This window comes from Setaria italica, chromosome V (assembly GCF_000263155.2).
Source record: "Setaria italica strain Yugu1 chromosome V, Setaria_italica_v2.0, whole genome shotgun sequence".
Taxonomy (NCBI): domain Eukaryota; kingdom Viridiplantae; phylum Streptophyta; class Magnoliopsida; order Poales; family Poaceae; genus Setaria; species Setaria italica.
The window spans coordinates 35,749,974-35,775,546 of NC_028454.1; the positions used below are offsets into that span (position 1 = coordinate 35,749,974).

General features: G+C 46.4%; 5 protein-coding genes across 11 annotated transcripts; 2 read left to right on the forward strand and 3 right to left on the reverse strand.

The window, feature by feature from the left end:
• Positions 1-1,448: 1,448 nt before the first annotated feature.
• LOC101785537 lies at positions 1,449-4,329 on the reverse strand. The gene is made up of 4 exons (XM_012845769.2): positions 3,654-4,329; positions 2,822-3,188; positions 1,953-2,715; positions 1,449-1,699 (listed from the first exon to the last, which is right to left on the reverse strand). Exons 1-3 carry the CDS (start codon positions 3,971-3,973, stop codon positions 2,569-2,571), a joined length of 834 nt encoding a protein of 277 aa, XP_012701223.1. The 5' UTR covers positions 3,974-4,329; the 3' UTR covers positions 1,449-1,699; positions 1,953-2,568.
• Positions 1,954-2,496, reverse strand: LOC105914421. Its single transcript, XM_012846031.1, has one exon. It carries the CDS (start codon positions 2,494-2,496, stop codon positions 1,954-1,956), a length of 543 nt encoding a protein of 180 aa, XP_012701485.1.
• Positions 4,330-9,842: 5,513 nt separating the features above from the next.
• LOC101786072 (probable galacturonosyltransferase 15) lies at positions 9,843-14,320 on the forward strand. Of its 6 annotated transcripts, none has more exons than XM_004969756.4 (6): positions 9,843-10,405; positions 10,523-10,599; positions 11,924-12,097; positions 12,635-13,204; positions 13,295-13,591; positions 13,691-14,320. In XM_004969756.4, exons 1-6 carry the CDS (start codon positions 10,210-10,212, stop codon positions 14,015-14,017), a joined length of 1,641 nt encoding a protein of 546 aa, XP_004969813.1. In that variant the 5' UTR covers positions 9,843-10,209; the 3' UTR covers positions 14,018-14,320. The 6 variants fall into 6 exon arrangements, with proteins under 6 accessions (XP_004969813.1, XP_004969814.1, XP_022682898.1 ...); XM_004969757.3 differs by having other exon boundaries at positions 9,844-10,405; positions 10,526-10,599; XM_022827163.1 differs by lacking the exon at positions 10,523-10,599 and having other exon boundaries at positions 10,332-10,405.
• A 1,662-nt stretch (positions 14,321-15,982) lies between these two features.
• Positions 15,983-19,930, forward strand: LOC101752719 (probable complex I intermediate-associated protein 30). 2 transcript variants are annotated; one of them, XM_004969760.2, is made up of 8 exons: positions 15,983-16,304; positions 16,563-16,642; positions 17,265-17,378; positions 18,191-18,253; positions 18,577-18,668; positions 19,131-19,211; positions 19,294-19,392; positions 19,472-19,930. In XM_004969760.2, exons 2-8 carry the CDS (start codon positions 16,591-16,593, stop codon positions 19,658-19,660), a joined length of 690 nt encoding a protein of 229 aa, XP_004969817.1. In that variant the 5' UTR covers positions 15,983-16,304; positions 16,563-16,590; the 3' UTR covers positions 19,661-19,930. The 2 variants fall into 2 exon arrangements, with proteins under 2 accessions (XP_004969817.1, XP_012701277.1); XM_012845823.2 differs by having other exon boundaries at positions 15,984-16,304; positions 18,178-18,253.
• A 544-nt stretch (positions 19,931-20,474) lies between these two features.
• LOC101753132 lies at positions 20,475-21,219 on the reverse strand. Its single transcript, XM_004969761.2, has one exon. It carries the CDS (start codon positions 21,092-21,094, stop codon positions 20,693-20,695), a length of 402 nt encoding a protein of 133 aa, XP_004969818.1. The 5' UTR covers positions 21,095-21,219; the 3' UTR covers positions 20,475-20,692.
• Positions 21,220-25,573: the final 4,354 nt, after the last annotated feature.

Consider the following 25,573-nt stretch of genomic DNA (forward strand, 5'->3'; position numbering starts at 1 on the left):
CAAATGATGTAGAAAGCATGACATGATATATTGGAGATGATTATGAGTATACCATTGAAGATTTCATTTTAAGGAATAGGAAAAGAATTACGCTGTTTACGTAAAGATTATGCAATCACGATTAAATAAGCACGATTTTTTATATATCCTGGTATTGCATAATACTTGTACACTATATATTATTTTGTTATTCTATTTGGCTAGTTTAATAGTTATACACTATATATTATTTTGTTATTCTATTTGGCTGAGCCTTGGTTTATGCAAGGAAGAGATGATGTTGGGTCCATCGTGTATGTGCGCACCTTAAAATTTAATCTAGTGTCTCCTAGGTCCTGGTGCAATTATTTATGGTCTACCACAAGGCACTCCATATGAGCAGGTAAAGTGGGTGCAAGACGAAAAGTGGCGGACTTCTATGCTTCAAAATATTCTGGTTTTAAAGCACGCACAACACTGTCTTTATATGCTTTATATGTGTCGGACTCAATGGTTGAAAACCTGCGAATCAAATATTCCTGATATTTAGGTAAAGAACATGTCTAGATCAATTAATTATATGACATGAATTACACATATTTTGAGCCAACGGTACACCAACAAAAATCTGCCAACAACCCAACAAATTGGCTCTCTGGACAGCCAATTCACCTGACAGGTTAAAAAAAGCTGGAAACCTGGTAACAAGCCCATTAGGCCCATTTCAGTTCTGAGTCTAAAGCAATCGGCCATACAACATAGATTACAACAGTCAGCGATGCGCAATAGAAAAAGAAAAGAAAAGGTTAGAATGTGAATCCTAGAATTCTTCACAAAGAGTCAAAATGAAACAGTACTTGGGGCTTTCCAACTTGCAAGTGCGGGGGTGCAGGTATCTGGCACAAATTTGAACCCAGTATCCAAATAAATCCACTAGCCACAACAAAGTCACAAAGCTAGAAAATTGATTGTTTTTCTGGTGGTAAGAAACCAATAAACAGCACATGACTAATTATTTTCCAACTGATTTTGTAAGACAAAACAATTTGAGCCAATAGCAGCTCACCATATACGCAAACAAAGAAACCAATAAACAGGACATGCCTAATTATTTTCCAACTGACTTTGTAAGACAAAACAATTAGATTTTGAGCCAATAGCAGCTCACCATATACTCAAACAAAGAATTGTCAATCAACCAACATTTTTTTAGAAGAAGGTGGGAGTTTTATTCATTCTAGGTAGAGTTCACAAGAAATATTAATTACCTTGATGCATGTACAAGGATCAACTGTGGCAAATATGTTCTATAACCATCAGTACACACTTGATAGCCTATCGACAAATCAATGAGTACATAGAACACACATTCATCTGCATAAGATATGACTTCAAGGCAACTGTGCTTTCAAGCAACCATTCACAGCGTAGCCGTATGCACACATTGGCATCAAAACTCAGTACACACATAACATAAATATGACCTTCCATTTGGAACAAACATAGGAAAATAGGTTCACAAGCATTACAGCAGGTGATAAATAGCACTGCCATGCGAGTACATAGTAATTAAGGTAGTCTCTCAAGTCCCATGACCAGACAAAACATAATAAACTTTAGATACTAGTTTTGGTAGCAGGTGATCCAGCGATCAGCAATGTGCCATCTGTTCATCCAGAGCACAGCAACAACAAAATGGCATGACTGCTAACCGAATCATCTGCAAGGAAAAGACAAAACATAAGTGCTCCAAATTATTGCAACAAGTATCAGCTTCATAGATTACTTTTCATACAGAACTATTATTAGGTAAGTTGTCATAGATGACTAATTGAAAATTGACAAAAAAAGCTACCTGCAAAGATAACTTGCTTGAAAATGGATAATTAATAGATAAAAAGAACCCATTAGACATACCAACAGCAAGCTATTAATAGATAATTTGTTCAACAGTAATAGGTTAAAAAACATACCTCAGTTGTCTTTAGAAAACAGAGCCAATCTCATAGACTCTATTGCTTTGGATCTTTCAGCTAAAGCTTCTTCACTAAGATCATTTGTGGGAGCACTGAGTAATTCTTTGTAAAGGTCTAGCATTTTACACTTTGTTTGTTCCTGGGCTGTTTTGTGATTGAGCTGGGCTGCTTCTAGCTTCTTGTTTGCCAAACCTTCTTGCACCTCGGCCATCTTCTCAGCCTTATTGCATACTTCAATGAACTTGTCAAGTTTCTGATCAATAGCAGAAATAGCTTCAGGTGCAGGACGTTTTCCATTGCGTTCTTGTTTGGCCTTCTTATGCCCAACAGGATGCTGTTTTGGATCAACTTCAACATTCACAACCTGAGCTGGGTTTGGAGTTGCACTCTTATCCTTTTCATTGCTTAGTTTCTTCACATATGCAGACCACTTCTTCTCATGTCGTAATATCCTCCAGACATGGACCATTGTGAAAGGCTTGTCACTGTGTTCAGAGGCATACAGCTGCAGTGATAGATCCATCTTTTGATCATCACTCATGCCACTCTGATGCACTTTAGTGATTCTTGTGTAGCAGCCATTGAATTCAGTGACAGGTTTCTTAATCCACTCTCAACGTAGCTTCATTTGGTTACGGTTTCTCATACAGTCACACTTTGTGGTGCTGCTGTAAGTAGAAGTGACATCTGACCAATACTGATCAGCCTTCCTATCATTTCCATCAACTGGATCAATTGAACAGTGCAGCCAAGCACTAACCTACATATTGGAGAAGAATACAGATTAAGGACTTTACAATGCATACTGATTAAGGACTTTATAATGCATATTGATTTAGGACTTGAAACAAATAAATTTAACTTACCAATCTAATGTCTTCTTCATTGGACCAATTCAATCTCCTATCTGACCTTGCAATGGATGTAGCAATGGACCTAGCATTGGATCTAGCATTTGATCTAACATTAGATCTAGCAGGCTGGATAGTGTCGTTGTCCTCAACATCAATTGTTTCTTTGTCCTGTGATCCCATTTGTGCAGCAGCATCAGCAGAGCTCCCAGTTGGTGATGGGGTCTCTTTAGAACATGCAGATGTTGGTGAGGTTGTGGAATGGCTCATTATTCCACCAACTAAATGGTAATTTTGTGGCTGCTGACTTCCATTAGGATAGTTCATGCCTGGAACCATAGGGCTCTGTAGCATATTCATGAAACCACCTTGTGAATACACCCTGAAAAAGATAGACAGAATAGGATGTTTTACACTAGCACTTGCAACAAGCTGTAGATAATCAAAGTGACAGAACATCCCAATTGGTTGTACCATATTATTCAGAGAAATAGTTCTACAAAGCATCATCAAACATTATAAGGGGCAGCAGGACACACTATTATTCAGAGAAATAATTCAATTCAGATAAATAACAAACTGATCAGGGGCAGCAGGACGCACTATAAAGCATTATAAGATGATAGGAGATACTATAAAGCCTGCAACCAGGGGCTGACACTAGACCAAATTAACTTAACTAAGCTCTACTCTCATCACCAAATCGAACATCACACATTAACAATACAGATATAGGAATTTGGTAATTACGCAGGGACCATAGAGATCTCAGTCCAAGCTACTAACAACAGAGATTAGTATCAGGCCATCAAAGTCCTACAGGAATTTGGAGAAGTGACATATGTACCATTCAGAGTTGTTTGGAGGTGGTTGAACTGCAAAGGACGGTGGCCACCATGGACTGGCCGCATGTGTACCAAAGGCAGGAAACCCACCAGTGCCTGGAGCACGAGAGTTTGGAATCCCATCAGCTCCTGGAGAACCACCAGCTTCCAGAGAACCACTTGCTCGTGGAGCACCACCGGCGATTGGACTGACAGATGCAGCACCACAGACGTGAAAAGTACCATCAACTGGAGCGCCGCCGCCGATTGAAGCAACGGCGGCCGATTCACCGGCGGCCTGATGGGATTTCGGCTGGCGCTTCTTCGATTCAGGACGATTCATTCTTGCGCACAGCCTGGAGCCGATTTCTTCCTCAAGGGTGTGAGATTGGGGGGTGGATTTGACTGATCGGGGATGGATCGACGAACCCTAAACAATGGGTCATACATGGAGGAAGGGCGGGCGGGAGGTGGCCCTCGGCGCTGGATTTTGGCGGCGAGAGCATTCGCTGAACGCGCCAAAATTTGGCAGTGACTCGCGTTGCGCGGGGAAGTAGCAGCGGGAGAAGCTCGCGCGCGAGGCAGGAAGGGGGGCGCACCGGATCGAGAAGAAGAGGAAAATGCGGCGTGGGGGCGGGGGGGCGAAACGAGCCGTCCGCCCCAACGCGGAATCAGCTGGTTTCGTGCGTCTCGGAACAGCCGCCGACACCACGTCGTGCATGCGACCCAGCGTCCACGATTTTTCTTCTCTCTTCTTTAATTTCCACGGCAGATTTCTAACTAAGCGCGTCGGATATTCGGATAATAATTAGAAGGACTAAATATAAGTTAATTATAAAACTAATTGCACAATCCTATGCTAATTCGCGAGACGAATCTATTAAACCTAATTAATCTATCATTAGCAAATGATTATTGTGGCATCACATTGTCAAATCATGGACTAATTAGGTTTAATAGATTCATCTCCCGAATTAGACTCCATCTGTGCAATTAATTTTATAATTAGCCTATATTTAATACTTCTAATTAACATCCAAACGTCCGATGTGACGTGTGCTAAACTTTAACGGAGTGTATCCAAACAACCCCTAATTGCTAAGACACTGGCTGAAATAGAGGTCGGGGTGGCCTTACCACGGAACCTAGACGACACGCACTGGGATCACCGAACTCGCTGCGGGAGGGCTGGTAGAGGTAGCCCCTGTTAATTGGGTTGTAACCCATGTTGTAACCACATCAATCTATTCTCATAAGAAAATAAATATAACCCACCCTAAACCAAACCTCCACTATCACACACCACACCACCCCAAACTTATCATTGCATAAGGTATACAAATTACTTGCCAAATATGGTTACAACCCAATAAGAACCCATTAGGTACCCAATAAAAACCCATTAGTTAACTTTTTTTTTGAGTTTGTATGTGACTCTCAACGTGGGGCCCACATGTAAGTCTAGCCATACTACTTTGCACAAAGTAGCGGATTGTCAAGCTAATTCATCTGCAACAAGTTTCGGCCAATTCATCCAAAATTTTAAGGTGTGAACACGAGGTTTTAGTTTTAGGGTCCGACTCTTGACGCGGGCCCCACATGTAAGTCCAGCCGTACTACTTTGCATACAGTAGCGAACTGTTAAACTAATTCATCTGTAACAAGTTTCGATCAATTTATCCAAAATTTTAAGGTGTGAACGCGAGGTTTTATTTTTAGGGTCCGACTCTTGATAGATGAGGCTCCAGGCTTTTGGGTTCTTAATGGGTCTCAACCCACGGGTTGAGAGTCTTTTAGATCCAAAAATAATACCACACACCCCAAACACCTTCCAAACTATTTATTTGTAAAACCCAAACCAAACCAAACCATCTAGCAGGCCAACTCATTATAAACCAATTCAAATGAACTTATTACATAAACCAAACCATTAAAACTAATAAACCCAACCCAATTAACAGGGCTAGGTAGAGGCTCGTTGGCGACCGGTCGAAGGGCGTGGGTTTTGGTCGGCACTTCTAGAAGCAAAGGCCCCCAAAACCCGTCATTCCCATGAATGAAGTTCTATTTATGCAGTTCGTTCGGTTCTTTATTTTAATTTTTGGAGATCCTATAAGATTATATTAGGTGAGTCCCTTTCTTTCCTCTCTCTCGCTCCTTGTTTTCCCCGTTGTTTCCGCGAGGATGGCCCACAGATCAGATTTCAGTCGAGCCAATGATCGACGCAAATGAAAACAACAATTATGATTGCTGGTGTTAAAGGTGAAGCTACTCCCACTCTACCGCGCTCCTTGAGGCTTTGCCTCTCCAATTCCGTGCCTGAAACCCTGAAAGAACAAGGCGCGAAAACCAGAATTTGTGCTGCCGCGGCCTGCACCGGCACGCTTTTTCCCTGTTCCCTGGGAAGCCAGCGCCTGCGTCTTGCTAGATCTAGCACATACAGGAAGAAAAGGGTTATCGTCGGCCACTCACGTAACCTGAAAACCTCTCTCGATCATGAAGCTTCTTCTGGAGCAATTGACCCAGCAAACATCTTCATCTATATATATGGCAAAAGATCATGCAGATCAGCGCCATCAGATTACAGGCTACGCGGCGATTAAACTTCCTCGCATCAAGAAAAGCTAGCTTTGATCATCCCTATGCGCGAACGCTATTCTGCAGCTACCGTATCACCTGCAACTAATGCGTGAAAGCTGCTCCAGGCATGTGCCACACCGGCCACCTCGCGTTTGACATTCCGTAGAATTTTGCTGTCGAATGCCAAAATGGATGCACGATGACCATTGCCTGCATGCCTTCCCATCTGCTTTTACAAAAGTTTCTCTTGCCCACATCAGGACCGTACCTGTTGGTGTCAAACATTTCAACGCCGAATAGATTTAGACAAATGAAACGGTTTCAATTGAAAAAGCGTTGCTCAGGGCTCTCTTTTATAATGATTCATGACCTACTTTATATTCCGAAAATATCCTCTCTCAACCATTGTATCCTTAGGATATGCCGTATATAAAGGTCATTAAGGAACACGTGTGCAAATTGAACTTTTTCACGTGGTCACGTTTCTCACACCTTCCACCCTCTAACCTCGAGACTTCATCTTCATGTTAAGCCGATCGCCCAGCCTCAAGGCTTCATCCGCGATCCGAGACGAACGCCCAGCCTGAAGACACCTGCTTCGTTGAGTCTTATCGAGAGGTCCTAACTTCGCATAGTTCTTCTCTGAGCATCATTCCTGAGTAAAGAGTAAAAAGATAAAAGCTTGATGTCCGGAACTGACTCCAGTTAACCCAGTGGGAGTTAGCCATTATTGTTGTCGATCACCACCCTCGAGTCCTTCCAGGAGCAGATGTGAGGCAAGGATACGAGATTTACTATTAGAGATGCCTCTATAGAGCGTGCGAGGTTAAAGGGGTTCCGCTTTCCTAGCTGTCGACGCACAACTTGCAAGGTTAGTTTTGAGATCTGCTAACGACATTCGAGGGTAACTGAGTTTTACTCTCAGTTTGAAACTCGCAAAGCTAGAGAGGCTCCACGGCTCTTTATACTTTGTAAAACTTGCGAGGTCAAAGAGTTTCTTATACTGTGGATGGCACTCGAGGGTGTTTAGGTTTTGGTGATCCCAGCAATAACAAACGGAGCCCAGCAGCTATCATGCCGTCATCTTTCAGATCAATTTGTTAGCCATGCTCACCGAGGAACAAATTATCCGTAATCCACAAATCAGTGCGCAGGCAAGTGGTCATGCCATTGTGAAAAGGGTACTATGGGTTCCAGCATATCGACTTGCGTTAACACGTACGTCAAAGGGAGGATTTCTTCTGTTTTACTCCATTTGTGTTATGTGCATCGTCAGTCTGCCACCTACCCTTTTATGCGCCATGTAATGCAAAAATCAAACCAGGATTGTGGAGCTGGTAGATAAAAGATGCAAGTGCTCTTAGGCAACAGACCACTAAGCAGGCACCGGCCGGATTTAGTGTGTTGAAAGGAACAAGACAACTATATGCTCTTAAGTCTTAACCAACTGCTCCATTAATTCGTTGGTGGACATCTTAAGGATTTAAAAAAGTCTTCTGCAGAGGAATATTTCGATCATTAATTCTCTTGTAGTATCAATTGCTACAAAAAGCAAAGTCATAATTTGATCATTAGTTCTCTTTAAAATATGAAAATATTCATATTTTTTTGTGGGGAAAATATATTCATATAATTTTTTGTGTGTATAAAATTTTGGAAAAAGTCCAAAATACCCCTCAAATATAACAAAGTCCTTGAGATACAAAATTATATAAAAATAATGATGAAAAATTCATAAAATATTTTTAATATAGGTTATGATGTCACTACCACCCCGCAAAGTTTCAAATCAAAATTCAACTTGTGTATGGAGAAAAAAAAGGACAAATTGCATTACAAGGCAAGTTGAAAAATAGTATAGTTTAGGGGGTAAATTGAACTAAAACATAGTTTACGAGTTATCTAGACTTTCGCTATACTTCAAGGGAGTACTTTCAACTTTTTCCTAAAATTTTACTGGTTGTTGATAAAAAATTATAAAGTTTGACCTTTTAAAATCATAAAAGGCCTCCAAAAAAATTGAGTAATTGATCTACATCATCTGGAGCTGACCACATTAGTTCCCCACATACACATGATCTGATTAATGGAAATGGACCCCACTCTAAAACCAAGTGATATGAATTTACGGAACAGCGTCGAGCTAACTTCGTGCATGCTTCTCCAGGCAGACAGTGCTTGGTCGGCATGACTCCATGAGTCCTGCTGTTAGGTAGACCAATGTGCTAGCTACAGTCTAAGCGAGTGCATACAAATACCGGTATATCTTGCCGACAGAACCAACCTATGCACAGTAGCGAGCGTATACGACGATTTAGACGGAACGGAACAACTAGTGATCAGTCAGAAGCAAGGATCGGAGCACACGCACTCTGAAGTCTGATCAGAAAAGTTACTGATATGATCCTGCTTCAAGCAATCAACCCAGCTTGAACACGATTGTCCATTCGTCCCTCCCGTCACTTGTTTTGTCCACGCTTGATCGGTTGCTCTGATCTCGGTGGGTCCTCAGGTCGTCACCACTGTCCGGCGATATCAGTGGGGCTCGGTAAAAGCACGCGCTGCAGATTGCCGCGGCACGCGCATGGTCCCCGGAAAAATACCCGGATCCAAGCTGAGGTGAGAACCAAAATATCAGAATCCAGGCATAACTTGGTTTTAAAAAAAAGAATCCAGGCAAAAGTTAAAACCAAGAGCAAGGGCAGCAATTCATCGTCCACCTGCACTGCAGGGACCAATGCTGTGACCAACAGGGACGCGAAAAAAGTCAGCAAGTCCGAAGGACGAGCGGTCCAGCCGGCAGCCGGTACCGGTGGATCTCGCACGTACCACGGCCGCACTGTGGTAGCGTTTACTGCCAATACTACCGCACCGGGGGAGAAATAAAGTCGTTGCGGCGGGGTGAGTCTTTCTGCTGCAGTCAGTATGTGCGTCCTGTCTAGCACCATGCTCAGTTTTTCACCGATCCGTAGCGTTTATACCGTTCGTGAGCCGGTTAACGCAGCCAGGCGCCAGCATCTGCATCTCGCTCGGCTGTTTCGATGCTTTGCCCGGCCCAATGGCCATGCCGTGAACGGCGACGAGTCCGGAAGCCATGGCACCTCGGCTGACACCGCGGCACAAGTGCCTCCGGCCTGCTCATTCAGCCACTCCCTCAACTAGCACCATTAACTCCGAGCTCCGACTGGCCACCGCCACGCTGACAGACAGTGCAGCTAGCAAGCGTTCGAACAAGCGAGGCTGGGCAGGGCAGCCGCCTCAGTCCACACACCCGTCACATGGCAGCTGAACCTATCGATCTCGTCGGACTTGGAAGCCGAGACGCGGACGCGGCACTGCAGCACCGGATAAGCCATAGCCCGGTAGCCGTGACGCGGACGGCGGACGACGACGATGTGTCATGTGTGCCTGCCCCACCAGGCAGCGTCGTCGACTCTCCGTGTGGGACTGTGGGAGGGCGAGGGCCCCGCGCGCTTGTCACCCTCGGGCTCGTGTCGGTGGTCTAGCTCGGGCTCGGCAGCTCGCGCAATCGCCATGTCGCTTTCCGGGGGTCAAATCCAGCGATCCCGGCGCGGCGTCTTCGCCCGGCCCCCTGCTCCTCAGCGGAATTCCAGATTCGCCAACAGGGAGCCGGCCATATCCCCTCGCGTCGCGTCGCCACTCTCCCCTGTTTTGCCACCGCCATCCATCCCCCAGCGCCCACTCCCAGCTTGCGCCTCACTAATAACTCCCAGCTGCTGATGCTTATGACCTCCCCCGCCCGGCGCGCGAGCCCCGCACCCCCCCTGTTTCCACCTCTCCCCTGCCCCGGGTTCCCACTCGGCCAGTCCCCGTCCTGCCCTGGGCAGTGCGCCGCCCGCCCGCACGGGCGCTTCGATACTTTAGCAAGCGGGAGCTCGGGCTCGCGGTCGATAAGTTAGCAGGCTGATGAGCAGCGACAACGAGTCGGCCGGCCGCAGCCTCGTCTAGAGCGAGCGAGTCGTTCACCAGTGACCGGCAATGAGGGTATACATCACGGCGACCGCGGCCGCGGACGACGTCGTGATGAAGCCCAAGGCGCCGCAGCCACAGCAGCAAGCGGCGCGGCGCGGGTGCCGCTCCGCCATCGTGACGGGGCTCCTCGCCGGGGTGCTCCTCTTCCGCGCCGCGCTCCTCGCCGTCGAGGCCGGCGCCTCCCTCTGCCCTTCCGCGACCGGTCAGTGGCTACCTCTCGCTTCACAGTAATCATTCTTGTTCCACGTACGTAGTACTTGCTAGCTGCTCCATCTCGGTGCGTAATCCTGCCTGCCATGTGATGGAACTCGCGTTTCAGCAGGGTGCCTCGACTGGCGGGCGGGGCTGGGGCGCTGGCTCTACGGCGGCGGCGGCGGCGGCGGCGACGCGATGGAGGTGAGTCCTGAACCCGACCTCTCTAGCTCGTTGCGTTAGGGTGATAGGCTCGCTGCTCGCAGCCGCGCCGAATTGTGTTAGGCGCCGGGTTTTTGACAATTTTTTACGTCGTGCGCCGCGGCGGGGAGGAGGGGCAAAAACTCAAAAGCGAAGGCATGGGCGACGGCGCACGCGGGCCTGCTGCTCACGCGGTTTCTACCCGGTTCGGCTCCTTGGCAGCCAGCGGCATTCACGGGGACGGGAATGTCACATGTCAGGGCCGGGTGGCCAGCACGTCGCGGCGCTGCCGACCACGTGGCCGCCCGGCGCCGTCCCGCTGACAGGTAGGCCCGTGTCGGCCGTCCGGTCCGGAGTCCGGTCCGGGCGGTTGCCGTCCTGACGGTTGACGGCGCAGTGACCGAGCTAGTGCGAGTGACTGTGTCACTGTCATCCTTTTTTTTTTTGACTTTTGACGTGCCAGCTGTCCGGTCAGTTCCTGCATGCTAGTCAATCCATTTCCAACCCAAATCCAAAGTAATTCAACTAGATAAACTCCAATGCAAGACTAGTTAGGCCTCACACCGAGCTAAACGCGCACTATTTTCTCCTTTGAAAAGCTAATTAGGCATGAAAAAAGTCAAGAACTACTGTAAGTACTACAGTACTTCTTGTTACGCCGAAAGAACTACCTAATTTGACGAGGCCCGGGCGCGATTCCAACGGATCGGATCGGGACTAGCAGTAGTAGATTCGCGTGACCTACACTGCCGCGCTGCATTATTCGGCGCGGGCCCTACGGGTTGGTGGCTTGGCTTGGATAGCTGGGACGACGTGTGTTGCCAGCCGCTACGGGCGGAACCGAAGGCTGCGGCCCTGTGAGATTTGCTCGCTAGGATTCCCTTGCTCTCTAGCTAGGACGCGCGCTCGGTGGCACGCGATCCAGCTTGGCTGACGGGGCCTTGCCTTTGGAGCTACGTGGATATTGCAAAAATCTGTGGATTTGTGGTCCGTGAGCCTGAGACTGCCTCAACAATCGTCCGTGGCTCCATGCGCCCCCTTGTGATTTCTCCCGATCTAGATCGTTGCCAATAATGATTGTTTTTCTATGTGGTTTCTTGTGAGAAACCTATTTAATACCTCATCATTGGTTGGGATGGTTATTTTTGTACTTCACATGTACAGCGCGTATGTAGCCATACACAAATATGCAAGTCCTGGATCGTGATGGAGCCAATGCTGGCTTCAGTTTTGCACAGGCAACGTAACAATTTTACGACTTTGTTTGGCAGCCTTTAACCTTTTTCCCTGACTTAACATTTTAACATCTGTTACATGGGTCTACCAGGAATTTATGAAGGAATGGAGGAGGAGTCACAGGGAAGCCACCCTGCTGGATCCCGTGGTGGTGGAAGCGGCGCCGGATTCCCTGGACGCGCTCATGGCGGAGATGGGCGCCATGCTGGCGTCCTACGACGCCCGGCTCGACATGGAGGCCGTGGCGATCAAGATGATGGCCATGGTATGTGGTGTAAGCTTATCAAATCGTGTTCCGTCCCACGCGTCCCCTGTTATGGCCTTTACTAATCTTCCACTGAACTTTGGTAAGCTGGCATCGTGCCCTGCATGTTACCACCTTAGCTCGAGTAAGTGCTTTCAGCTTTCCACGGCAAAAGACTGCATCATAGGGTCCGCCTTTTTTGAGCCTTCTCTAGACTGAAACGTATATGACATACGTGTACATTGTTATCATGATCGTGCTTATTCAATTGTCAAACACACAAATCCTGCAATAACCTAGACATGCCAGGCTGTGGCTGTATGGTCTTCTAGCACGCTGGGGTTCAGTCATAGGATCAGGATCAGCTAGTAAGCTCAGTGTACTATACTTCTTTTGTTAAGGGAAAATTAATTGGGAAACTTTTTTGGTTCCTGTGCAAAATGTACGGTTTCATGTAAAAATATTCTACGAATTATTCATGCATTCCTAAGATTAAGTATCTAGATGAGCTAAGTTCTTGATTTAACTCTTGGTAAAACTAAAATTACGTTCCCCCAGTTGTTGAAGATGGATCGGAAGGTAAAGTCATCGAGGGTCCGGGCGCTGTTCAACCGGCACCTGGCCTCGCTGGGCGTCCCCAAGAGCGTGCACTGCCTCACGCTGCGCCTGGCCGAGGAGTTCGCGGTGAACTCCGCGGCGCGCTCCCCGGTGCCGCCGCCGGAGCACGCGCCCCGCCTCACCGACGCCTCGTACCTCCACGTCGCGCTCGTCACCGACAACGTGCTCGCGGCCGCCGTGGCGGTGGCCTCCGCCGTGCGGAGCGCCGCCGACCCTGGCAGGCTGGTGTTCCACATCGTCACGGACAAGAAGAGCTACGTGCCCTTGCACTCGTGGTTCGCGCTGCACCCGGTGTCGCCCGCCGTCGTCGAGGTCAGGGGCCTGCACCAGTTCGACTGGCGCGACGCCGGCGTCATCGCCTCCGTCATGAGGACGGTCGAGGAGGTGCAGAGGAGCTCGCTGGACTATCACCAGTGTGATGGATCAGCGGAGAGGGAGCACAGACGGCTCGAAGCGTCCAAGCCGAGCACGTTCTCGCTCCTGAACTATCTCAAGATCCATCTCCCAGAGGTAAAATCAAAGGAGGCAAAGCCCACGTACTTCGAATTTGATGAACGTTGTGCTAACATTTGCCATGGTCTGACGTGTTTGCTCGAGCAGTTCTTCCCTGAGCTTGGGCGGGTGATGCTCCTCGACGACGACGTCGTGGTGCGCAAGGACTTGACCGGGCTGTGGGAGCAGGACCTCGACGGGAAAGTCATCGGCGCGGTCGGCGCTCACGAAGGAGGCGGCATCTGCATCGACAAGACCTTCGGCGACCACCTGAATTTCTCGGATCCTGCCGTGTCGGGCGTCCACAGCTCGCAATGCGCGTGGTCGTGGGGCATCAACATCGTCGACCTCGACGCGTGGCGACGAACAAACGTCACCGAGACGTACCAGTTCTGGCTACAAAAGGCAAGTCCCTTGTCGTGAACTTCCCTTAACATTACCATACCAGTAGCAATGCAAAACAGTCACCTTATTGATTCTGACATTCCATTGCGCCATGTGCAGAACCGGGAGTCGGGCTTCAGGCTGTGGCAGATGGCCTCGCTGCCGCCGGCTCTAATCGCGTTCGACGGGCGCGTGCAGGCGATCGAGCCGCTGTGGCATCTGCCGGGCCTCGGCTGGCGCGTGCCGGACCCCAAGCTGCTGGAGTTCGCCGCCGTTCTGCACTTCAGCGGGCCGCGGAAACCGTGGCTGGAGGTCGCGTTCCCGGAGCTGCGGCAGCGGTGGCTCGGCCACCTGAACGCGTCAGACAGTTTCTTACAGGGATGTGGTGTGCTGGAATGGCAGGAATTGGGAACAGCAGAACATCGAGTTGGGAGGGAAAAGAACTAAAGAAGTACAGTAATTTGGTTCAGGTGCAGAGCTGGGGTTATGGGAGAGGGAAGTAGGTGTTGCCTGCAGTCTCTCCTCACCTTCAGGTTCTGCAGTCTGCACACGGGCAATATATTATAAGTTCAGAGTGACAGTATCACACTAGAACTGCTTGATGTATATACTGAATTATTGATCATGGGGTATTTATTTTGGGTCACAGAGTAAACTTCACAAAACTTTCAAAGAACCTAATTTAGGATTCATCTTCATCATCTATAAGATGTACAATATATGGTTATTTGAAATTTAGTTGATATGCAATATGTTCCATTCCATCCCCGCCTCTATTTTGATCGAACTATTTCCGGTTGGACTGCATACCTCTCGTGCAGGTCGCAAGCGCACAGGCCTTAACGGCCCATGGACTGCTTAAACGGCACAAACTGGTAGTCTATTGACTGCCAACTAAAGTTTGTAGGAATATGGCCCATTGGGCTGTGCTACCTTCGGCCTCCCGATTCACCGTGTTTGTCCACTAGCTCGTGAAGCAGGTGCCGCCATTCCCCTTCTCCGCCCTCTCTCATATTTCTTCCTCGAATTCTCCAAAGCCCCAACAAGTGCTAGAAGACGGCGCGGCGGCCAGATCTGGTCTCATAGCTTTGACTCCGTCATGATCTCTCCAACTCGAATTCTTCCTCTCATCTTCCTACTGATTTTCCCACTCTATCCTCTACTGGTGTTGGAGTGGTTTGATTTCTTCTATTTGCCGGTGAGGAAACCCCAATTGCTTTGGATATGTAGTTCCAGGAATTAGATTCCTTTTTGTTTTCCATGGTTTGTAGGAGCGGCGGACGTAGGATTATAGTGTACATACATTCTTGATTTTATTCCTAAATATATATTATCCTATTACATAATTTTTTTTAAGTAAGTGTAGACTTTATTTTCAAATGACAAATAAATTTTTCTTAACTACTTGTTGAAACTAACAATCCTAAATATACAGAGAAACATAATCTTCATATGTTTTGCAAGTTGTGTTTCTTTAAATACATTTAACTTTATAACTAAAATATACGTTCCACGGGTCACCACATATTTCAAGAGATATCATGGCAACTTCAAAACTTTAGTAATAAGAAAGTTGTTGGTCGGTTGTCTTTGTCGAAAATTTAATATATCATAGTGTAGTTGCGCTAGGCAAATTAAAAAAATAACTAGTGCTTTTATAATATCATATTTAAAAATGTTTACTTTCTTTTTTATGTAGCGGTGGCGATATTTTTTTTTTAAAATCTTTTATCTAGAACCATCATTAAAGAAAAAAAATATTTATATTATTTTATATTATCTTGAAAGAAGTATATATCTATTTGATTTCAATGATATTCTAAAAGTTTTTTTCACAAAGTTTTAGAGGTGAAGCGCCATATTATGTTAAGGTCATACTTTAGAAAAAAAAATAGAAAACTAAATATATATATCAAATTCGGACCGCTCATACTTGCTGCATGCCCCGCCCTTGTTGCTGTTCATTGGCGCCACCTCTGCCATGCACCGCCCGTGCTTGTTGCGGTGCCTCGTGCACACCGCCCGACCGTGGCTGTTCGTGCTCATTGCGAGCTCATTCCTACCGCGTCTACTACTGTGGTCTATCGATATCGTCTATCTTCATGGCGTGCTGCTAGTGCTTGCCACGGTGGCCCTCCAGCTACCGACGGAAGAAGAAGAAATAAAAAAGCTAGCATTTCAAAAATGTTGTTTTTTCGTTGGAAAATGTTGGATCTGTTATACTCATATGTAGCTCATGGAAGATGTTGATTGTACTGCTTTCTACAAAATATTGATGCATGTTTAAAAAATGTTGTTTTCAATGTTAGTCTGATTCTTTAAAGTTGTTAAATAAATTTATTATGTTGAAATATTAATTTATTTTAGATTTCTAGGCTAATGGACTTTGAAATTATGGAGTCTCTCCCCTCTCTCCCACGAAATCGGTCGAACCGGTTCAGCCCGTGCGACGGCGTCCGCTGCGGTCTTCTTCCTCCCCGCGACCCATCTTCTCCCTTCGCTCCCCCAGCGCGCGCCGCTCTCCACGCGGTCGGCCCGTGCGCCGCCCTCCACGCTCCCCTGCCCAGCTGCAGCTCGAGTCCGGCTGGTGCGGCAGCACCCTCCGTTCCCACGACTTCTCTGTTCTCTCTCTCGGCCTCGGTCTTCCTTTCCTAGCGGCGACGACAGAGCAAGTTGCGCTGCCCGTTGTTCGTCGAGCGACGGGCGCTTCGCCGGCGACGAACATCCGACAGGGGTATGCCTGCCTATTCCCCTCCCTTCCCATCCTGCTGCGCGAAATCAAACACCCAAACCCCTAACGTATGGTATTTGTATTCGGATCTGACCATGATTTTACCTACTAAATTCGATCTTTTTGCAACAGTTATTGGGTGTACATGTGTACACCCATGTCCTATACTGGGTCCGCCCCTGGTTCGCAGCATTGTGGGCAACCTTTCTTTCTGTCCAACCTGTCGAATTTGTTGTAATTCCATTGCTGCGTGTTATACAGAGTCGGTCTCCATTGCCCTCCGCTCCTGATGTCGAGGCTGCGAGCTCTGTGGCAAGCTTCCTTTAACTCCACCAAGAGAGGTAGCTCCTTCCCCACAAACCAGAGCCTTTTGCTGTGTATGATGTCTGCTGCTATTCATTTCCTCGTTGAAACACACATAATGCTGCTCGCCGTAGCCGCTCCGTGCATAATCTTGGTGCTGTTTGTGCTGTTCAACAATGACTAGAAAAGGTGTGATCAAGGCCATGGGTTCTCTCTCCCCATCATCTAGGACATGAGTTTGTTGAGGACATGAGCATTGCCATGGTGCAGAATAAGAATTTTCTTAGTGATGAATTGTTGATGTGTTGAGGACTATACACGATATGAAATGTCATATTTGCAGGCTTATTAGATTGTCAGCTAGATATTAATCATGTTGAAGTTTCATTGTGAATAGAATATAATATCAGTTTCATTCCAAATCTACAATTAGTAGCCTTTAGCGATATAGGACATCTTAGTTGCTGTTACTTATGCATTGCAATTTGCAAATTTGAAAAGGATTTTATAATCTATTAACCAAGGAACTTATAGAAATTCTTCTTTTAAGTGAGCAGAATAGACTCTTCTAGGGAATACATAGACTTCTTAAATATTTTGGCCTATATTTAGATTTTTCCCCCATATATTTAATTTCGGTCCTATGTGCTTACTTGGCAGCTCTTGTATGGAGTTCAGATGATCTGATTCCACCAACTGAAAGATATATATTCAATTTCAACTCAAAAGATGAGCTGAAAAGGTGGCATTTGTACTCAGATTCAGAGTATGGAGGTATTCCCTCACTTTGGAAATTTACTTTTATAAATGTGAATTGCTGCAGTTTTTCTATATACTGAAAGTCTGAAATGATAGTATAATTTGTTTGCTGTGGATTGTGACTGGAAGATACTAATGGATGATTCATATTCTTAATGATTGCCTGGTGTCGAAAGTGCTCCTTTGTTTTGTTCGTGGAATATATTAAAAAGATGCTTTGTTGAGTTTCTGATGGTTCACATTAGAACAATGTATTACAGTTCAACTTGTCCTGGTAGGCCCCCACTATAGTTCTTCTTTCAATCATCCTAGCCATGAATCTTCCTAATGTACAATCATTTTAAAGGAGGCAGATTACAAGCTGTTATACTAAATAGAAATATAACTGCCAATCCATTCATCGAAATCTCCCATACACTTTCTCCTTTTTTGCATCGCCATGATTTATATGTGGGGGTTATATAAAACACTTGTTACCGTTTACTATCTGCTATAGTGATCCAAATGGGATTCGACCAGCCCTTATGTTTTTCAACTACTGTATACTTGATAGTGCATAAACTGGTGTTCTACTGTATCACTTGATAGGTGATGATATCAAACAGCTGAACCTTCCTCTTCTGTGTGAACTAGAAAAGCATTGACACTTTAGCTTATTGTGTAGTGACACAGTTGTGCCTTAGAATAATATATGAGTGGTCTTCCCATTTCCCCTTGTGAATTCGATAGACTATACTTTCTCTACAAAAGATAATACCTTACGGTTACACGTCTATTAAATTTGTATACGTTTTCATGTAATATGATTGGACAGTGTTATTATCCAGGTTTATCTTCTGCATCATTGGAGATAACTGAAGGTGCTGCTGGTGCAGATACTTCATTAACTGGTACTAGCTGTTTGATCATTTTTAAGTTTTTGCCAAATGTAGTTGAATTTATTAAAATTCTTGTACAAGTGAGAAAAATGATGTGTTTGTAGCTTCTTTCATTTACCATAATAAGCCTCATGAACCATGACATGCCCTCTAGTTGTTCTTGGGAACTGTCTGAGGCTCTGAGTAAGTCCAATTGTCAGTCAGTACCAGCTGCTGTGTTTGCTTTAATAATTGAATAGAGATATGCAGATTCTTAGTTATGATTTTCTTAGAATGGCTTGTCACCTTGACGGCTTTGGCACCTTTTTTTTCCTCTAACATGTGCATTCTGGAAGGTGTGTTTTCTGGTAATCTTTCTTCGGATATGTCTGAGGGGTCAACATGGAGGATCAGGCGCTATGGATTCTGCGGGATGCGATCAAAAAAGGTACACCTTTCTGTTTCACGGCAATGTTGGGGTACAATCCTGGTTACTTCTGTGAATGTTCAGCCCATTTCAGCAATGTTGTACTATCCTTAGGTACCCCAACATTGTCACCAATGCTAGTAAAAATTTTCAGTGGAAGCTCTTGAAAAATGAAAAGCTGTTGTCTGGTGCTAACCAAATATAACAAAATAGAACTGCTTTTTACTAGTACACCTTATTAGGCTTAAGACAGTTGAACATGCTTGGACTTCCTTTTGATTACATTGTATTGTTTTCTGGACGTTGGTGAATTCATACGCAGTGTCTTAGGCTTCGATAAATACTGCTACTTAAAGACTATATTCTAAATCTACAAAATAATAAATATAGGTACTTTCTTAAGTAGGTGCATGCTGAATATCATGCAGAAGTTATTCCCTGAGTGCTGATAAAAGAAAAAAACATTTCTGCTGCATGTTTCAGTTTGATGGTTTCATTGACCTCGATGCATATGATACAATAGCAATGAAGATCAAAGGGGATGGAAGATGCTACATATCTACCGTATGTTCCCAACCAAGAGTCATTTTTGAATATTTGATGTCCAGTCAGTATCGTTCTGCATTGTCTGAATCTTTAAGTACAGATATACACAGAGAATTGGGTGAATTCACCTGGACAACAAGAAGATAATTCATGGCAGGCTTTTGTGTACACACCCCAAGACAGATGGCAAATCTTGAAGGTAAATTATACTTTACAACCATTCAAAATCCGAAATATGTGAAAAATTTATGATTAGCACCAGTTTCTGTTTTGTTCAGATCCCTCTTGATCGGTATTTACCTACATGGAGAGGAAGTGTGATTGAGGCAAAGTTGGAAATGAATCCTGCTCGGATTGTGGGGATGTCTCTCTCTGTAAACGCAGAAGGCGGTGTTCCCGGTGCCAAGACTGGGACTGGTGATTTTAGGCTAGAGGTTGATTGGATCAAGGCATTGAGGACAGTGTGAGCTCCACAAGTCGTAGTCTTTTTTTCACATCGGCGCTTTCTTTCTCTTTTGTTTCACCCTGCTCTGCCAGCAGCCAAAACCACTTGACTACATGAGTAACCATAATGCGGAGTGCCCACTCCTGTATGCACTTTTAGGTGTATGAAATGTTTATGTTTGCCGGTAAACATGGAAGGCTGCTGCAGTCGGCACCAATGAATAATGAATTTTGTTTTCCTTTTGAGATTTATGAATAAATGATTAAGAATGCAACGCTCGTCATTTGATTAAGCTGTCCTATTTGGATAGACGTTGCTTCTCTCTATGATATGACGAGCTGATCCATTGATGCTATCTTTTTTATTGCCTGTTGGCTGTTGTTCCAGGTTAGGAAACGCCTTGTTTTAACTGTTAAGAATACCGCTGTTTGTGTTTGATACGTGAATTAGATATGCGCTCATCTTTTTTCTTTTTTCCTGATGGAACTTAGAAACGCGTCTTAGAAGGCGGCATGGCTGCAGTATTCAGAATTGTCAGTCTGTTTAAATTGCCCGAGTTCAAGTGATCAGGTTAGACCTCTTCGGTCATGAACACATTTCTCCTCAAAATGGATCAAACAAGGTGACAGTAAGCAATGGAAGCTTCTCCACAAGTTGATGGAGAACAGGGAGCCGAATTACATTCAGGTCCAGTCTGCTAAATTGCACGTTTTCCTCGAGTTCAACTCATCAGACATTCAGATTACCAAACCTGTTTGGTCGAAGGACACATGTTTTCCACCAAAAATGGTTTAAATCCCTTGACAATTAGCAATGGGTGCTTCTCCACACATGGATAGAGAAAATGAACTGACAATGAACCAAATCCAGAGGTTTCTCTTAACAAATCGAGATGCAATGTGATCATGGACCACAGGAAAACAGACGAACAAAATAGGCGATGCCGCCGACTACACGAACACAACTGGTGTGAATGGAGACGACGACTAGTCTTGCTTGCACTCTCGCAGTCTTGGCTTTGCATATGCACACAACGAAGTACGGGTCAGCCTTGTCATCCTTCGATGAAGCCGGTCATCCGCAGCACGGAGTTGCGCAGGTGGCTGAGCTCGCGCGCCCGGCCCGGTCCCGACCGCAGCGCGAACGCCGCCCCCCCCTCCGGCCGCCGCCGCGAGACCAGCACGTGCGGCGGCACCATCGTGCCGTTCCGGCCGCCGTCCTCGTCGTCGTCGTCGCCGCCGCTCCGGAGGGCCGCCGAGCGCGCGGGCCTAGGAATGTCCACCGGCCGCGAGCCCGAGCGCCGCGGCGTTCCGTCGGGGGCTCCTCCCCGAGCCGGCGTCCCGGACCGCCGCGGCGGCGCGGGCGACGAGCTGCAGCTAGGCGGCGCGTCGCCGGCGTCGTGGGGCGCCTCTGGCCACAGCACCTCGGACTCGCAGAACTCCTCGGCATTCGCCATTGCCGTCGATTCGGTTCGCTCGCCTGCGCGCTTCGAGGTCGCTCTGGAGATCGGAAGTAGCTCAATTCGCCTGGCTTCTGGTGGACGAAAGGTTCTCGAGAGGCGGATGGGAGCGGGAGTGCGGGAGGGCGCGTATATATAGGCGCTGTGTGTTCGCTTCAGGCGTGGTAGCTTCCCGCGTACGGCAGCGGCGTTGTGGGAGACACGGGGAGAGGATGAGGGAAAATGCAGTAAGTTCTGCCAGGTCTGAATCAGATATTCAGATCGTACAGACTCGGATGGGTCAACAAAGGCTTTCGAATTTTGATCGAAATGGTTACACAATAGAAGAAGGTAACGCGTCAGACAAATGAGTTCGTGTCATCGTGTGTTTAACAACCGTCACTTTTTTTGAGAGAGAGAGAGAGACAGAAACAACAGTCATTTTTGGCGGGGGGATTATCCTTTTCGCAGGACAAGATAGTACTGCGGCCAAACAACAGTCACTTGGAAGAAGTCTCCTCTGAAGCATCAAGCACCTCATCAGCCCGGCGTGAACCCTGATGCGTGAAACTCCAATGGATATACATAAACTATTGTTATGTCAGATTCTCTAGCCTCTCAACACGTCGGCAAACTTTCCAGGTAGTTCGATCTGCCGCGCAGGCGCAGGCGTTCGTTGGTCTTCGGCTGGGAGGCATACGGAATCTGGGGTGCAATGCTGGTCTCAGCTTGAACTTAATTATTAGCTCATGGCCTCATGCCATACAATATATACGATGGCTACGATCTCATTGATTTGGGAGTGGCGTCACTTGCGTGCGGCCGCCGGCGAGGTGTGCGCGGCGCCCAGCCGGGCGGAGTAGCGCCCAAGCTTTTACAGGGTTGAGGAGGGTCCACGTGCCTGCACAAGACGCGTGTTCCATTTGAACCAGCAAAATGGAGAAAACCGAAACCGGCATGTAGCTAGCGTACGAACGGGGAAGAATATTTCAACTTCCACGAAGCGACACTTGGCAATGGGCACGATCCGCCCGCGTATGGGAGCGCGATCCGGGGAACGGTGGGCCCATCTCGCTGCGAGTCAATGATGGTTTATCACTACGCTACGGACAGCACCGATGATTGGAAGAAGCTTGTGCTCGAGGCTTCGGGGAAGGAGGACGTGGCGGCGGGTGGGCCTGCAGAAGTTTAAAATTGCAAAACGAAAATTCATTAAGTTGTTTGACATTGTCACTATAATTCATTTTGTTTATGAAACCTACTCACTACTCAATTTTGTCGCGAAACCTCCTCCCCGGCGCGAAGCAACAAAATGATTTATAGGGAGACGTCAAACTTCAATCTTACTGCCTGTTGCACTTTTTAGGAGTATATACGTATCAATTTCCTTACTACAAGGTGAGAATTGAACTTGGAACAGCCCTCCTCATATTGGTTTATCTCTTTTTTTTCACCAGAAACAAAGCACATACGCACACACATCTACATTCCTATTAATGGAGTACACATCTCTCACGCAATTCCTGTGATGGTCTATATAATAGGTAGACCTTGAAATTAACAAAGTCATCTTAAGATCTCGCTGTTGACAAACACATCATTTATCATTGAAAGAATCCTTCTACACCGGTTGCACCATATAAGAAAATCTAACCAGCTTAAATTACAGTAGTAAGACTATGTATGCTGAAAGTTTCTTCCATTGCTCACAAATAAAGAAATGCCTGAACACATATAGAAAACTATTACCCAGAAATAAAGAAATGGCTGAACCCATATACCACAAAACTGGGGGCGCCGCGGCGGCCTCTAGCTCATCACCGGAGGTCAGATCCGTGCTCCCCTGACCGGATCTGCTTCTCCCACCTCCGGATGTTCGTCCTCTCCCTTCGCTGCTGCCGATCGGCGTCCGTGTCGAGGGGGGGATGTGCCGCCGCCTGGAGGGCCGGCCCGAGCTCTACTGTCGCCCTGCTACTCCGAGTGCTCTAGGCCGGCAGTGTGGTGTAGGGAATAGGGTGCAGGCAAAAGCTTGTGCCTGTTTGCAGGCCGATGACGGCGATACCCTAGGGCGTCGTTTACCTTCTTCAAGTTGTTATCCGTGTGTCACACCAGTTTTAAAGGCAAAATCAAATGAATAAATTATATGTACGTCATGATCAAGTTTCACACATGCAATGACTTCAGTAAATATAGACAGTGCCAAAACATAAAGAGAGTATTAATTGATTACATGACCGAAAGTCTTTAATTCGAATAGCAAAACGAGTCTTTATTCTAGCAGTAGAACTCCAACGATGACGACGACTCCACAGACAATTAACTGGTGGCACACGTACGCCTAGAACTCCTCAAAGTCTTTAAGAACCTCCTCAAAGTTGACTTGGTCTGAGCAACGATTTTAGCAAGGGTGAGTACACTTATGGTTGGTACTCAGCAAGCGTGGGGAATGTGTAGTGTAAGGCTATGCAAGGATAGGCTATGGTTTAACAACATTTCAACATTTTAATTGGTTGGTCAAGTTTTATTAGCAATTAGTAAGTATAACTTTATACCACCCACATTAAGCATGAACATAAATAAATAGAACATCAATAAATAACAACAATTTAATTCAACTTCCGACAGATTAATCATGTGAGGGTCCAGGCCGCTCTTGACTGTGAGCACGGCTGTTATAACAGTTTTATACTCAGCAGAGGTTGTACACTTTCACCACAAGTCGCGTAAAAGTTCAAAAGAACTTTAGGCCCAACCATGCTATGCTGGCCAAGCACTCATCACGCTACCGAGGTGTGACTGCATAGGGACGCTACGAGACCTTTACAAAGATTCCCTAGTAATTGGTAACCCACTAAGGTTTCAGGTCGAAGTAGAGCATAAACCTCTCTCAAGACTGTGAAGCTACCATAGAGCAGATGAGCATGAGGGCCAGGCTATACACTATCAACGCCTCCCCTCTTGCCCTTTCGGTAAGATTACCCCAAACTAGAGTCTCTAATTACTTAGCCAAGATTAAAGCCATGTAGTTCGTGTGGTTGTACTGTTTTCCTGGGTGGTCGCTTCATGTTACAATTAAGCATGATCTTGTATTAATGAAAGGTATAGCATAAGTAAAACAAGTTTAATCTTTGGTTCATTAATACCACCGTACCCAAATAGAGCAACTAAGAAAAACTACCCAACATGATATAAACCCAGATTGATCAAAGTACAGGCAAAAAACTAGGCGAACCTTAAATAGGACCCATCATGTTTATAAATATAAAATGCATAGCATATGTGTATTGAACATAAAAGTAAAGGTTGCATAGGATCAAATTGTGAGCAAGGACATCACTTGCCTTCCTGAGCTTGCTCTTGCTGCTCAAAGTCTACAAAACCTTGCTCTTTGAATCCCTCGAACTGCAATCCTTCTATGCGCATCAAACAAGTACATACAAGCAAATAAAGAACTAAAATAAGAAAACAATATACTAAACAGTATTAACAGAGCAAAATAGGATAATAACACTAATCCATGTGTTAACACGAACTTGTAGGCACAAGAATCGTTCAAAATGGATTTAAAACGCTAAAGATATGAGCTAAACAAGGTTTAGGGGTTTAACTGCGAGGAAACTAAACTTCTAGGGGCTAAACTTAAAGAAACTGAGGGCTAAAACCTAATTAAACATATAAACAGAAGGTCTAACGTGTAAAAGAGCATATATAGAATGGCGGGCGATATTTTATAAAAGAACAGGGACTAAAACAAAATAAAAAGGATCTACATCTAATTACTTTTGAACTAGATGGATCTCGGGTGCAAAAAGAGAAAACAGCGAGAGCTCCTTAGCAAAAGTGGCGCGGGCGGCTCTGGTTGACCGGTATTGACCTGGTTTGACCTAGCCCAGATTAGATCTGGACCGCTGGGTCGTGATGTGATGGCTTGTGGCAGGCCAGAATGAAGTGGGCGGTGCGCGGGTGGCGGAGACGGCGGCGGAGCGGGGCTGACCCAACGAAATCAGCTCATATTCGAGCGTCCAGCCACCAGAAGCGATGCGATCTGCCTCTGGAGGTCGCTAAGAGGGCGGCGAAGCGATCTATGCAGATTTACGGCGGGATTAGAAGGTGATGGCAATGTGAAGCTCAAAGAGGTGGAACGGCAGCGGACCGGCAACTCCAGCAAGCTCGGGACGCGAAGGAAGGCATGGGAGCGCACGGGATCCTTACGGGCGGCTTCCTTACCACAACGTGAAGCTCCAGGCGGTGATCTTATTGACGACAAGGCGACAAGAGCGGAGATCGAGCGCGGCGACCTAGCGGAGTGCGTGGGTGGCTCTGGAGATCGGGCGCGGGACTTACGGTGTGGTAAGGGTCAGCGCGAGGCGGCAGCACAGTTTATAAAGCCTTGGGGGCGGCCTTGGCGTGCAGGCCAAGCCTCGGAGGTAGAGGCATGCGCGGCACGGACTCAAGCTCAAGTCCAGCTCGGGTGCGTGTGGGAGGAGGGGGATGACG